At 40.7% G+C, this 13,350-nt stretch overlaps 1 protein-coding gene across 1 annotated transcript in view; it reads right to left on the bottom strand.

Annotated features, from left to right (window-relative positions):
- The window catches only part of LOC117031537 (phospholipid-transporting ATPase FetA-like), an 82,752-nt gene that overhangs the window by 13,758 nt on the left and 55,644 nt on the right, over window positions 1-13,350 (bottom strand). The window contains exons 12-16 of the mRNA XM_033122028.1: window positions 11,765-11,973; window positions 9,891-9,934; window positions 3,444-3,609; window positions 1,493-1,681; window positions 669-784 (exon numbers count right to left, since the gene is read on the bottom strand). Of these exons, the coding sequence (XP_032977919.1) occupies window positions 669-784; window positions 1,493-1,681; window positions 3,444-3,609; window positions 9,891-9,934; window positions 11,765-11,973 (724 nt within the window). The remainder of the gene's footprint in view (window positions 1-668; window positions 785-1,492; window positions 1,682-3,443; window positions 3,610-9,890; window positions 9,935-11,764; window positions 11,974-13,350) is intronic.

Here is a 13,350-nt window from a genome sequence, read left to right as displayed (position 1 = left end):
ATATTTTTCCGATCTGCCTCTTCCTCATCCCATTCCCTGTCCTATCCTTCCAACCCTATATATCCAGGGATAAGGGTAGAAATCCCAGAGAATACAGATCTGGTTTTCCTTCTTAGTGCCAGCTGACTGGAGCTAATCTTTCTTTCTGATACAGCTCAAATCCAAGGGGGTGGAAGTAGCATGGAGTAGGTAGCGGGTAGGTACCCTTGGGGACTCTAATCCTGTAGATAACAGAGGATGATATCAAACAGCCTCCTAATCAGCCCAGGCCTGGTGCTTTATACTCCATATCCTAAAAGCAATCTGTTCTTATCATGGCTGATGGGGTGGGCCTCCCATACCAGCAAGCCCTACTCTGAAGCAAATTCTAGGTCATGGGAACTCCTAAGCCAGGAATCATAGAGAGAACTATTCTGACTGTGGTAAGTGCTCCCACAGACACAATCCTTGTCATGACCCTGCGATCCTATGCCATCCAACTCCTTGGCACAGAAGTTGGCAATGTGATCACTGAGAATCCCACAGAATGAGGAAGTTTTTATTCTTCCATCAATTAAAGAGACACAGACACCAATATACACCCATAAATAAACACACTGACACAGGGACACATATCCAGATACAAGGAACCATCCACAGCTTCCCTCCCCTGCAACCTAAACACTTACATCTAAATGTCCCATGGTCACATCTCTGAGGGCACTACAGGACGGATGAAGCAGCTGACAGAGGGTGGTGTCTGCACCCTTGCAGAACAACATTACCCGATTTTCAGGTGTCCTCACTAAGGATAAGCAAATTAAGCAAAGTAACCATATAGGCCCATTGTTACAAGAACTTGTCTGGGCCACTGAGGGATGGCAGATCGTGTTCCCATGACATTTGTTTCTGATACCTTTGGGGGGCTAAACACTCAATGAGTGGCCACATAGGATAAGTGACGTAGTGAGGGCTGGTGAGAATGAGAGAGGACCTTATGGAACCAGTTCTTCCATGGGTTCAATATCACCTGTGGAAGTCTCTGATGCAGAATCACATTTAGCTTCTAATGTCCAAGTTCTCTACCAAGGCCCACATCTAGTACCGTAAGGACCAAGGATGAAGAATGAAGGATGAATAATGACCCAAACGCATTGAGAGCAAGATAGTAGGAATTTCCTCTACATTTCTGTCCTCATCTCTTACTCCAAGTTCAAGCTTTATGGATTTATTCTCTGTTCTTAGCTTTGAGGGTTCTTACAAGCCACTACTCAGGAACACTGAAGAAGGGCCCTAGTGTATGGTAGCAAGCCCCCACCACCCTTGTGTATAAAAAAAATATAAAGATATGTGGCAGAGAAAGCGGGAACGGCTGTGTGTTTGTGTCTGAGACACAACACCTGTGAGAAGGCATGTGGAGGGGAGAAAACATCTGTGTATAGCTTAAAGAGAAAGTCAATGTGTGAATGTGTATGAAAGACCAAGGGGAGGCCCGGCTCGGAGGGGCACCCACCGATAACAGACATCCTCTTGCGCACATTGCTGAAGTCCAAGATAGCCAGCAGTTGGTAGACTTTGGTTTTCCCCATTTCGACTACCACGATGATCTCAGACGTACGGGAACGGAACACAAAGCCAAAGTTCCTGGCAGCAGTGACCAGGGCACCTTCATCTGGGGACTGAGCCTGGTACACCAGCTCACCTGGCAGGAGAGAGGAGGGCAGCCAGAGCCCACGGAGATGTGCAGCTGAAGTCCACCCAGAGGTGACACCGTCTTCCAAACGCTTACATAAAGATGGAGCCCAGGAGGGGACACTTTTCCTCTAAACTTCCTCACAGTCTGGCCCTAAAAGGCCAGGTTGTGTACAACAGGTCAGTTTTTTTTTTCTTTCATTTCACAGACCTGAGTTAGTATTACAGAGGCACATGGTACATGCAATGTATACAAGTGAACAAAACATAGGCAGTTACTCTCCAACTTTAGTGGGTAAAGATGGCTCAGGAGGCTTGTTAAAAATGCAGGTTCCTGGCCCTATCCAAACTTACTGAATCCAGAATCACAAAATCTGGGAGGAGGGCCCAAGAAATTGAATTTTTAACAAATCTTCTGGGTGAGTCTCATGCAGGTGGTCCTGCATAACGTGCTCCTGCATAAGACTGTCCAAACGTTAAATAAATACTGCTGCAAGACAATATTGATGGTTTAATAAACTATATATATAGTTTATATATATATATATATAATATATTCATATATTCATATATATATGAATGAGTACTGTCACCTTTGAAACTCTTACCTTGGGAAGCTAAATGATTCATTTTGATGAATCAGTCATTCAGTTTTATATTACTCAAGACACTTCTTGAGCTCCTTTTTTAGAATATCACCACAACCTGAGGTATATTTTGGATGATTTCTCTTCTGAAGGAGATTTTAACTTCTAAACACAGTTAAGCATCATTAGTCTTATACTTGTGAATGAGGTAGGTGGGGGAGTATAATTTTAGGTCAGACATGAAATGTATCTCTGGGATAATAAGACTATTTTCTTGTGTGTTTCCTACCTGTAAACAAAGACAAGTCAAAATATGCTTCAAGTAATAGCAATTGCTGGAATGTCAGGCCCAGGGAGACTTGTGGTGGGGTGGGAGCACATGGGGCCAGGAGACATGAAATTTGGGTTCTTATCTCATGTCTGCCATTCTTAGCTGTAGGATTTTAGGCAAATCACTTCATCTCTTTTAGCTTCAGTTTCCTTCAAACCTAGGATAATATTTCTTTTCTGCTTACCTCAAGGGCTGTTGTGAAGATTGTGGGCAATAATATAAATGAAAGCAATTTATAAAACTGCAAAGTGATATACAAATATAAGGTGTCACTAATGGTAGTACATTGACTTTAAAGGATGATTTATTTGGTTGCTTAAATTCTTGTTTGTTAAGGAAAAAAATCTTCTTAATTTATAATCAGTCATTTCTCGTTGTTTCTTAAAAAAGGCTTTGATAAATTCAGGGATGATATAGTCATATTTGGTTAATAAGGGAATTAGAACATGTCGGGATACCTTTAAATTGTGAAGTAACAAAAGGATGACTCAATTCATTCTTCAGGGAAGTCCTGTCAGAGATAGTGGGGCTGATCTTGGGAACAATTCAGGTGGACTCTATGACAGGACATCAGAGTCTCAAGATCAGGAGGCCCCTACAGGGCACCAAATTTGACCCTATCCAATGACTGAATCTTCTTTAAGACCAACAGATTGTTTTCTACACGAATATCTCCAGTGACTAGGAGCTCACTACTTGTCTTGACTATCCATTCCATTGCTGGATAACACTTCCTATTATGAAGTTCTTCCTTCGATTAAGCCATTATAGATGATATCAAACCACCCTCACCTCCAACCAGCCTAGACTATATGACGTATTCTCAGGTCATGAGGCCTCGGGCCCTTTCTCACCTTTGACTTTCTCTTCTGACATCACGGTATGACACAATGAGAGTGAGAGGAAAAATAAGTGCACCCGGCGATCTCCCTTTTTCACTGCTTCCACCAAAGTCATATCATAAAATGAAAACTTAGGATCAGCCAGTTTGTTGTAGGAAAAGTTGACTTTTTCTGTTGTCTGGAACACATAAGCCAGAACAAACTTCTCAGCAGCAGCTTGATATTTTATAGAAGGTCAAGTTGGGGGCAATTTCTGGAATGTGATGAGAACTCTTAAGAGGGTGGGAAGAGAAAAGCAAGATAAATGGAGGAGACTCTGTACTGGTTTCTAAGGCCTTTGTAGCTTTGACCTGGACCACACCCTTTCACTTGGGCCTGAAAAGATCCACCCCACAGAAGACAAGCTAAGTACTGCTTGGAAGACCCTTCTTGCATCCTTTCTCCCCCAGCTATTCTGAACAATCAATGGCCAGCTTTAGTCTCTACTCTTCCAAGTCCCAAATCCATGACAATTAAACCTGAGAATATGAGGGGGTAACTGCTCCTCCATATTAGTAAATGGTGTTTGGGGAAATGCTTGTGTCTGGCTGTCCTCTGCCTGATTTGGGGAGCTGGGAAGAGAACTGAGTCCTGGCATCACTGTGATAGTTAACTCCACAAGGGGGCTGGAGAGGAATATTGCAACATAGAGGCAAGGCTGCGTAACAAGGAATCTTCAATACATACCTAATACTTGTTCACAGATTTAATTTTGAAACATTTTCCTCGACCTGACTCCTTCCTGCTTCTAACCCTCCTGGTCCTTGACTTGGACTCCACCTTGGACCTAATATTCACTACCATTTTTCTGGCTATGACCTTGTCTCCTATAGATATGACTCTCATTCTCCATTTCAGCGAGGAAGCTGATAGCCTCCTTGGGTAAACACTTTTTTCTGGTTCAGTTTGGCCTTACGGCTCTTTATCCCCACTCTGGAGTGTGATATTAACAGATTTCTTCAGCCCATACCAGAACTCTCAAGGATATTTCTCCAGTTCTTTGCAGTTGTGGTACTACTTGGGCTGGGCCCCAATATGTCAAGTACAGACACAATTGTCCTGCTTGGTGTTATGTTGGGGTAAGAGAAGTTTGCAGCGAGCCATATGGGCTCTTTTCTATATCCCATATAGAGGGAGTTTTGTCACGGCAGAGAGGAAGTATGGTCAGGTCCAGAGACAAGACCGAGACCCGGCCAACCACAGAGTTGTGAGCTATGGGAAGTTTGTGGGTTCAGGAATTTAAGATAAACCCTTATATAGCATCCCCTGAGGGTATATAATGTACTGGTACATTCTTTGAACCTAGAAGCTGGTGAGTGATGAGAGATAAATTGGAGAGGCAGCCACGAAGCAGACCCTGCATTAGCATCTTCTATGCAACAGGGAGTCACAGCAACTTTCTGCTGGAAGTGACATAATTGGATTTGTGTCAGAGGAAGTCTTCTGGTAGCAGCATGGAGAATATGTTAGAGCTAGCAAGATGAAAAGCAGGGAGACCAGTTAGGATACCATTCAGTAATCCACAGGAGAAATGATGAAGTTGTGACAATAAATATTAAATTAATGGGATGGTTTGAATTGGGAGCTAGAATCGACACAACATGGATATGAAGCGTGAAAGAGAAAAAAGTTAGGAATACTGTTATATTTCCACATTGGGCCCCTGGACAGATGGTAAGAGCATTCACAGAGATAGTAAGATACCCAGCTTGTAAGGTATTGAGGATGCTTACCATCTGAGGTTTCTGAAGTTTCTGACAGATTGAATCGGAGATACCTGAAGGACATGCAGGTAGTAAAGAAAACAGGCATATACAGTATTGAAACTCAGCTAAGAGAGCTGAGCCAGTTTCTAACCTTCCCTTCCAGACCAGTAATGTTTGAGAATACTAGACCTGGCTAGGTATAGGGCTGAGATAGAACTGTCCTGGAGCTGCAGTGCAGCATGACCTGAGAGGCAGTATTCATGAACAACTCCGAAATAGTAAGTCAATTACAAATCAGTTAGACAAGGTTGAAAGGCAAATTCAGGTACTAGACAAAAGGATGGAAACTGGGGATACCAGATGAGAGGAAGTGGAGGGTAGATGTGGCAATTGAGCAAAAGTCTTTGAGACGCTATGACATAAGTACAGACAGTTTTTATAGGATATCTTTAGCTTTCACCATGGATGGGGAGAGAGCTATCAGAGGTTCCTTGGATATATGGATTTGGAGGTGGCAGTGAGTAGGTGGTAGTGAAAGCCATGCAAATACATGGGATTATCCAGGGAGATATACAGATGGAGAAGAGGTACAATAATAGAACCCTGGGGAACATCAGCACCTATGGCCAAAGAGGTGAGAAAAAGCAAGGAGACAGGAAGATGAGAAAAAACAAGAAGAGAATTATTTAACAAAAGTCAAGGGACAAGAGAGCTTTAAGAGAAAGTGGAGTTTAAGTGTTAAAATCTGCACCCAATAGAGCAAACTAAACTTAAAAAATGTCTGCAGAGGAGTTGGGTAAGAGCTTAACAATAAGGTAGTCATTCAGTAACCTTGGAAGGATAGTTTCAGTGGACATAAGACGGAGTCTGACTACAGAGACTGGTTGGAAAATGAATGAAAGGCGAGGAGTTAGAAGCTGCTATAATTGCCTGTTTATTTATATGACTCCTTGTCTTGTCTGTCAACTCCATGAAGGTAGAGAACAAGTCTCCTGTTTTCCTTGAAACTTTAGCACCTATTCAGAGTCTGACATATGGTTGATACTCAAGAATAATTGGCACTGACTGATGGAGATGGATAATGGCTAGAGGATAATATAGGATGAAGGAAAGGGTCCAAGTACTTTTTAAAAAATATGAATAAAATAGATATAAAAATTTATTAGTAGTGGTTACCTCTGGTTAATGGACTAAGGGTAATTTTAACCCATTTATTTAAATTTAGATTAATACTCTATGTTTTAGAGCAATCTTAGGTTTACAGAAAAATTGAGCAGAAAGTACAGAGAGCTCCCACGACCTCCCTCTCTCCTTTCCACGCCACAGTTTCCCCTGTTAGCGTCTTACATTAGTGCGGTACCTTAGTTACAATCAAACCAATATTGATACATTATTATGATTATTAAGGAAAGCCCATAGTTACATTAGGGCTCTGCATTGTACAGTTCTATGGTTCTGACAAATGCATAGTGTGATGAATCTACCATATCGGTTATCACACAGAATAGTTTCACTGCCCTAACCTTCCCCTGCTCCACTGCTTTATCCCTCTCGCCACTGCTCCCCAAACTCCTGGCAACCACTCATCTTTTTACTGTCTTTATCGTTTTAACCTTTTCCAGAATGTCATATAATTGGAATCATACAGTATGTAGCTTTTTCAGATTGGCTTCTTTCACTTAGCAATATGCATGAAAGTTCTTCCTTTTTTTAATGGCTTGATAGCCCATTTTTTATTGCTGAATAATATTCCATTGTATAGATGTAGTAAGTGTTTTTTTAAAAGAAAGAAAAGACTTGAGCTGAGGGGAAAGAATCACTAGGGGATAACTTTCAGATGTTAATAAAGAGAGACTATGGGATTGACTGAGGCTCCTGAATAAGTAGGAAGGGATGGAATCAGAATACATAAAGAAATTAGTATTAAAAGAGAAAGTGATACTTTTTTTGAGACTGAAGGTAGGTGTTGATGTACGTACAGAAAAGATATTTAGCTGATACTGTGGATTTTTCTCAGTAAAGTAGAAGGTGTTATCATTTGCTGCATATTGGGATGTGGTAGAAGGCCCGAGAGTGGTGAATTTTGGAATAGCTTAAATGGAGAGTTAGGAATTAAGCTGATTACAATGGCACTGGGAGCCCAGAAGAGGTGAAGTCTCTGAATGTGTAATGGTTTTGTGATCTCCACAACAGCTTGGTACTCTGAGTTAGAAACAGAGAAGGGAAGACAGTTTGGTTAATTCAAGGTTGAGGTTTGTTGGGTGATTAAAGGTGTTTGGGGGTGGGGAAGAGGACTAGTAAGGTACTAAGGATTTTTGTGATCTTGAGTACAGATGGGGGCAAGACAGGAAAGGAAGCAAAGTCACAGGGGATTGAAAGACTGGAGAAAAGGTGAGCTGAGGGTTTGTAAATCTGTGAAAAGCAGGCATACTAGGAGTTAAGTATTGAGAGAGACAGAGGAATAAGGTTTGTGATCACAGATCATGACAAGAGAGTTTACAGTTTCAGGGCAGTACAAACCTGGATAATGACATGGAAATGGATGACATAGTTTTTTTTTTTTTTTGAGTCCAAGAGGTCAACTGAAAGACATATTCTTTCAGAGATTCGAAAGCATCTATGGTGATAGATCATCCATAAAGAAACTAATACCACCTAAGATAATAGCAGGGATTGGGGTAAGAGAGGGAAAATACGAGCTAATTTTCAAAGTCCCCAGTGAATGAGGTGACAAAGCCAGAAGATTAGTAGATGTCGATGGCAAGAAGAGTGAAAGAGGAGCATAGCCAAAAGTCATAAGCATCACAGGAAGAAAGATTATATGAGGGAAAAATAGGAATGGCTTAAAAGTGGCACAGGATAATGAAAACCATACCTGTGAGTTTTGGGATGCAGAGTACGAGAACTGGAGGCAAAAGGGTGTTCTCAGGGACAGTCATGTTTCAAGTAAGGTGGCGGGGGGGGAGGGAAGAAAACATTTTTATGAAGAGATGAGGCTGTAAGTTTGTTTACAAGAGAACAAAGAATCCAATGATCCAGTGGAAGATCTGCTATAGCCAGGAAGTAGTGGAAGGAGGAAGTAGTGGAAGTAGGGGAAAGAGACTCCAAGGTAACAATTTACTCCCTAAAAGCTATAACTTTGTTTATATTGCTAAGGTCATTAGCAGACTCCCTGGTAGGGGATTTAAGGCAAAACATTGATTTTCTTTTCCCGTCCCAATCTCTGGATGGATAGGGGGAGGCAGTAGCTGAGAACTAGAGTTAGCTATTTGGTACATAAATCAAGTGGCTAAGGGTTTGGAATAGGTTCTCGTAGGAAAGGGATAGGGTGAGGAGTACTCTGAGGGTAACAGGAAGCCCTGTGAAGAGATGCTTAAAATCAAATCCATAAACAAAACCTGAGATCCAACACAGGAGAAAACAGTAAAAATGTAATAGCTGGAATAAGAAGAATAAATAGGAAGATATTTTTGTAATTGTGTGGGTTACGACTACTGAGCATATCACAGATTCTGAAGCTATAAGAGAAAAAGACTGATAGATTGATTACAAATTAAAAACTTCTACACAGGAAATATTAAAACAAAAGCTGAAAGACGAAAATGGGAAAAATAATTGTAACATATGTGCTAGGCAAAGGAAAAGTTGTTATTTTTACTATATAAAGAGCACTTTCAAATAAAAAAAGGCAAAAAATATGAACAAGCAGTGTATAAAATGTGTAATAAAATGACTGGGAAAGGGAAAGAAAATAAGCACATAAAAATGATTCAACCTGATTCATCAAAGAAAGGTAAATTAAATACCATTTTTCACTAATTAAATTTCTAAAGATTAAAACATTGTTAACACCCAGTACTGACAGGATATGAGAAAAAAGGAATCCTCATATATTTTTGGTAGGATTATAAATTGATGCACTCTGACTGGAGGGCAATATGGTAACATTAAATGCATTAAAAATGTGGCTCCCCTCTGATCAACTAATTTTGCTTCTTGGACTTTATTCAAGGAAGTAATTACTAGAAGAAGAGACAAAAATGTATGTACCAGGGTGTTTACGACAATGCTATTTATGTATAATAGCAAAAGAAAATGGAATGAAAATAAGGATTGGTTAAATACATTAAGGTATCAGCAATAATACAGGATACAACACTCAATTCAACATGATGATGCAGACCTCAGTTTACTGACATGGAAGGAGGACCTCAATATAGTGTCAAGTGAATAAAAAGGAGGCTGAAAATAGCATGCATGCTATGATTCTTTCCTCCCTCCCTCCCTTTCTCTCTTTTTATCTACCTACCTACCTACCTACTATATCTAGATGTAAATGTGTATGTATATGTACATGTGAAAAGCAGCTGAAAGGATATACCCCCAAATTTTACATTGGCTATCTAAACGGGATTGAATGATTTGAACTTTCCTCTTCATACATTTCTGCATTGTCTGGATTTTTTCATAGTGCGCACAGATTATTTTTGAAACAAAAAAAAAATCAATAAAGCTATTTCCATTTCAAAACACAAACCCAAATCCCCTCAAATACACATAGGTCATTTATATAACGCTTTTTGATATTATGGGGCCAAGAAAAGCTTCCATATTTCAAGGGCTAAGGGAGTCCCAACTTGTGTTCACGGTGCTGCTGTGCAGGGCGGCCCACTCAGCTGCCCCAGGCATTGCACAGGGAGCTGTCCTCACTCACCTCAGAGACTTTCACCCTCTTTCCATTCTTGTCATACACAGTACCTGTTGGTGAATAAACAGAGCAGAGACTTCACAAGGGTTTTAATGAAGGGTTTAACTTTTTACAAATTGTGGTAAAATATATACAAAATTTGCCGTTTTAAACATTTTTTAGTGTCCAATTCAGTGGCATTCATTACAGTCACAGTGTGGTGCAACAATGACCATTACATATTTCCAAAACTTTTTCAGCATCCGAAACAGAAACTCCCCCGCCCTCCCAATTCCCAGCCCCTTGGAACCTCTAATGCACTTTCTCTGTCTATGAATTTGCCATACAATACTTCCTTTTGTGTCTGGCTTATTTCACCCAGCACAATGTTTTCAAGACCATCAATGCTGCAGCATGTGTCAGAACTTAATTACTTTTTATGACTGAATAATATTCCACTGTATGAATATACCACAATTTGTTTATCCATTCACCTGTTGATGGACACACAAGTTGCTTCTACCTTTGGGCTATTGTGAATAGTGCTGCTGTGAACACTGGCATATATCTATCTGTTTGAATCCCTGTTTTCAATTTTTTTTGGGGGGGGTATATACTTAGGAATGGAGATACAGAGTTGTATGGTAATTTAAAGGAGGGTTTTTAAAAGCTTGTTTCTACTGATTCTAACATCTTAGATTTCCAGTCAAGCTGCCTCAAATGCCCTCAGGCCACCTAGCCCTCAGTGCTTCTGTTTAAGCTCCTTTCCCCAAGCCAATGATAAGAAGAAGGCATCTGCTTGGGTCCCAACTCTTTTCCCTTAACTGTGAGTGAGGTGAGGCTGGAAGTTAGTCCCTGGATCTATGAGAGACTTAGTACCTCAGGATGCCCCCCAGTCAAAAAAGTTACCTAGAAGAGATGTGATAATTGGGCTAGAATATTTAGGATTGTAGGCCAGTGGATAGTAACAGACAGAATGGGGGTGGAAGACAGTCTGCCAAGCACAGAAACACCCACGACCCTTTTCAACATTACCCAGTGTATGGGAAGGTCTTACAATAAGCCAGAGAATTAAGATCCTCACCCAAATCAATTCATCCAAAAATAAGCTTTCAGAGTTTATACATATGAAACCTTGTTTGGCAGGCGTAATAGGAAATATTAGAGTGCTCTAGTTTTTTTTTTTTTAATTTAAAATTTTAAATTATTTTTTAACTGAGGTGAAATTTACATCACATATAGCTAACCATTTTAAAGTGTACAATTCAGGGGCATTTAGGGCATTCAAAATGTTGTGCAACTACCACATCTCTCTATTTTCAAGGCTTTTCCATCACGTCAGAAGAACATCCCATGTGCTCTCGCTTTTTAGATGTGATCACCTTCCTCTGCTAGTTAGTGCACAGGGCATGAATGTCACACACAGGACAACTTAACACTACCACAAAAACAAGCTTATGATTAAGCCACAAAGTAAATGCAGAACTGGGCAGGGGAGACACTGAGCAAACTCTGACTACCCCTTGATGGCTTTCCTCAAGACTGTTTATTGGTCTGAGGGAAAATCAGAAGCTAGCAGCTTCAGTAATATGCTGGTTGCACCATCTGATTTAATGAGAGTGAACTGACATTCCCAAGACATTGGGAATTCCTTGAGGACAGAGATTGTTTGTACATCTTGGTATTTTCAATGTCTAACATGATGGATTATATCTACAAGGTGCTAACTAAATACTTTTTGGTTAGAAATGAATGGGTTAAATGATCTTTGCTTAGTGAATAGAAGAGGTTGTGAGAATAAGAGGCAAATGTGTATTTCAGAGGCACACAAATTTAGAGCTTGATAAAAACAATCTGCAGAATGGCTCCCCGGGACTGAGAAAGCAGGAAGACATGCATACCATACAAGGTCCCATTAATAGAACACTTGTTGAAAATCATGATGTTCTGAGTCAGGGTCCCTGTTTTGTCGGAGAACACATATTTGACCTGGCCGAGCTCCTCATTAAGGGTGGTGGTGCGAGCCTGTGCTGGTGCGTTCTTTGGTGTGTAAAACATCTTCCGATCCCAGTTGATATAGCAACTGTTGCCCAATCTTATTATCTCAACACTAAGGAGAAAGCAAGAAAAGAAGGGTCCTGGGTCAGAGCAGGACAAGCAAATATCTGATCCTGGTGTCCTTCTCAGTTCTGTGGTGGGCCAGCGTCAGCATCTGAAAATTGGAGCGTCTCCCTTGGGAACCTACAGTCAGTCTTGCATCATAGGACCCTTCCCACCAGCCAACGCATTGTAGTGCTGACTTTGACGATTCTCACTCAAGGCATTACCATTTGGATACTGATATACTTGATTAACTTTGTTGAGGCATATCTCCCTTTCACTCTTTCTTCTTCCAAAATGTACCTAGGAAAAGTCACAAATTTTTAACTTCTGCAGCAATGCAAGGACCGATAGTATTAAGAGCTAACTTATAAAAGTTTGCCTAGGCTTAATTGGACAGGTATTGCTGCTGTCACGTAAATCCATTGGTGGGGAAGAGAAACTTGAAACACACAGAGCTTCTTTTTTCAGAAGAAGGGAAGGATCAGTGAAAATCAGAAACAGCTTACAGAAGCTGACACTCTGATACATTTCCAGGTAGAGCCAGCCTGCCTGTGGGGTAGCTTCCCCTCCTAATACCCTCCTCTTCATTTTATCTGACTTTTCCCTCTTGCCTTTGTCATATTCCTCTTCTATTCCAAATGACATGCCTTATAGATTCTTTATAGTTAACAAGCATCTTCATTGTAAAACAGTGAAGACTTCTAAGGGGACTTCTTCCTAACATCCTTCATACTTAACATGTGTTAGTTTAGATTGCCTCATTAGTAACGCCTGTCTGAGACAGTTACATTGAGAGAAAGGGGTTTTTGTTTGAGGGGAGGAAGGAGTGCTCAGGCCCACGTTACTGACTCTCCTGGTCCTCATGTGTTGTGACCTCTCTACCTTCACTATACCAGCCGCTCTCTAAACCCAGCAGTCAATCTCTCTATACCCAAACAGTTAATCATAGTATTTCTTTCCTTAGATCTTTGCTGCTTTCAGAACAAAATCCAAAGTCCTTAGTCTGGCATTTCAGGCTCTCCTGGATCTGATCCGAAGCTACCACCTAACACCGAAGTCTAGGCTGTTCACTGTCCTATGACCAGATCAAGCTTTTAAAAACCTCCAAACTTTTGTACATGCTGATCTTTCTGCTTGCAGGATTCTTTTTCTATTTTCTGCTTGGTGAGTTCTCAATTGTCAGTTCGATTATTAGCTTTTTCTGTAAACCCTTCACCCTCTCCAGGCAGAACGAATCCTTTCCTTTTCCAGGTACCTGTAGCGTTCACATGTATATTTCTATTACGTAATTACCCATATTGTACCATAATTGTTTAGGTATCTGTTTCCGTGACTATGTTGTAAGCTTATCTAGAGAAAGGGCTGTCTTATTATTCATGTTTCT

Source organism: Rhinolophus ferrumequinum, chromosome 12 (genome assembly GCF_004115265.2).
Source record: "Rhinolophus ferrumequinum isolate MPI-CBG mRhiFer1 chromosome 12, mRhiFer1_v1.p, whole genome shotgun sequence".
In the NCBI taxonomy this organism is placed as follows: domain Eukaryota; kingdom Metazoa; phylum Chordata; class Mammalia; order Chiroptera; family Rhinolophidae; genus Rhinolophus; species Rhinolophus ferrumequinum.
Note: the sequence above shows the minus strand (reverse complement) of the source record. Positions and strands in the feature narration are given on the sequence as shown.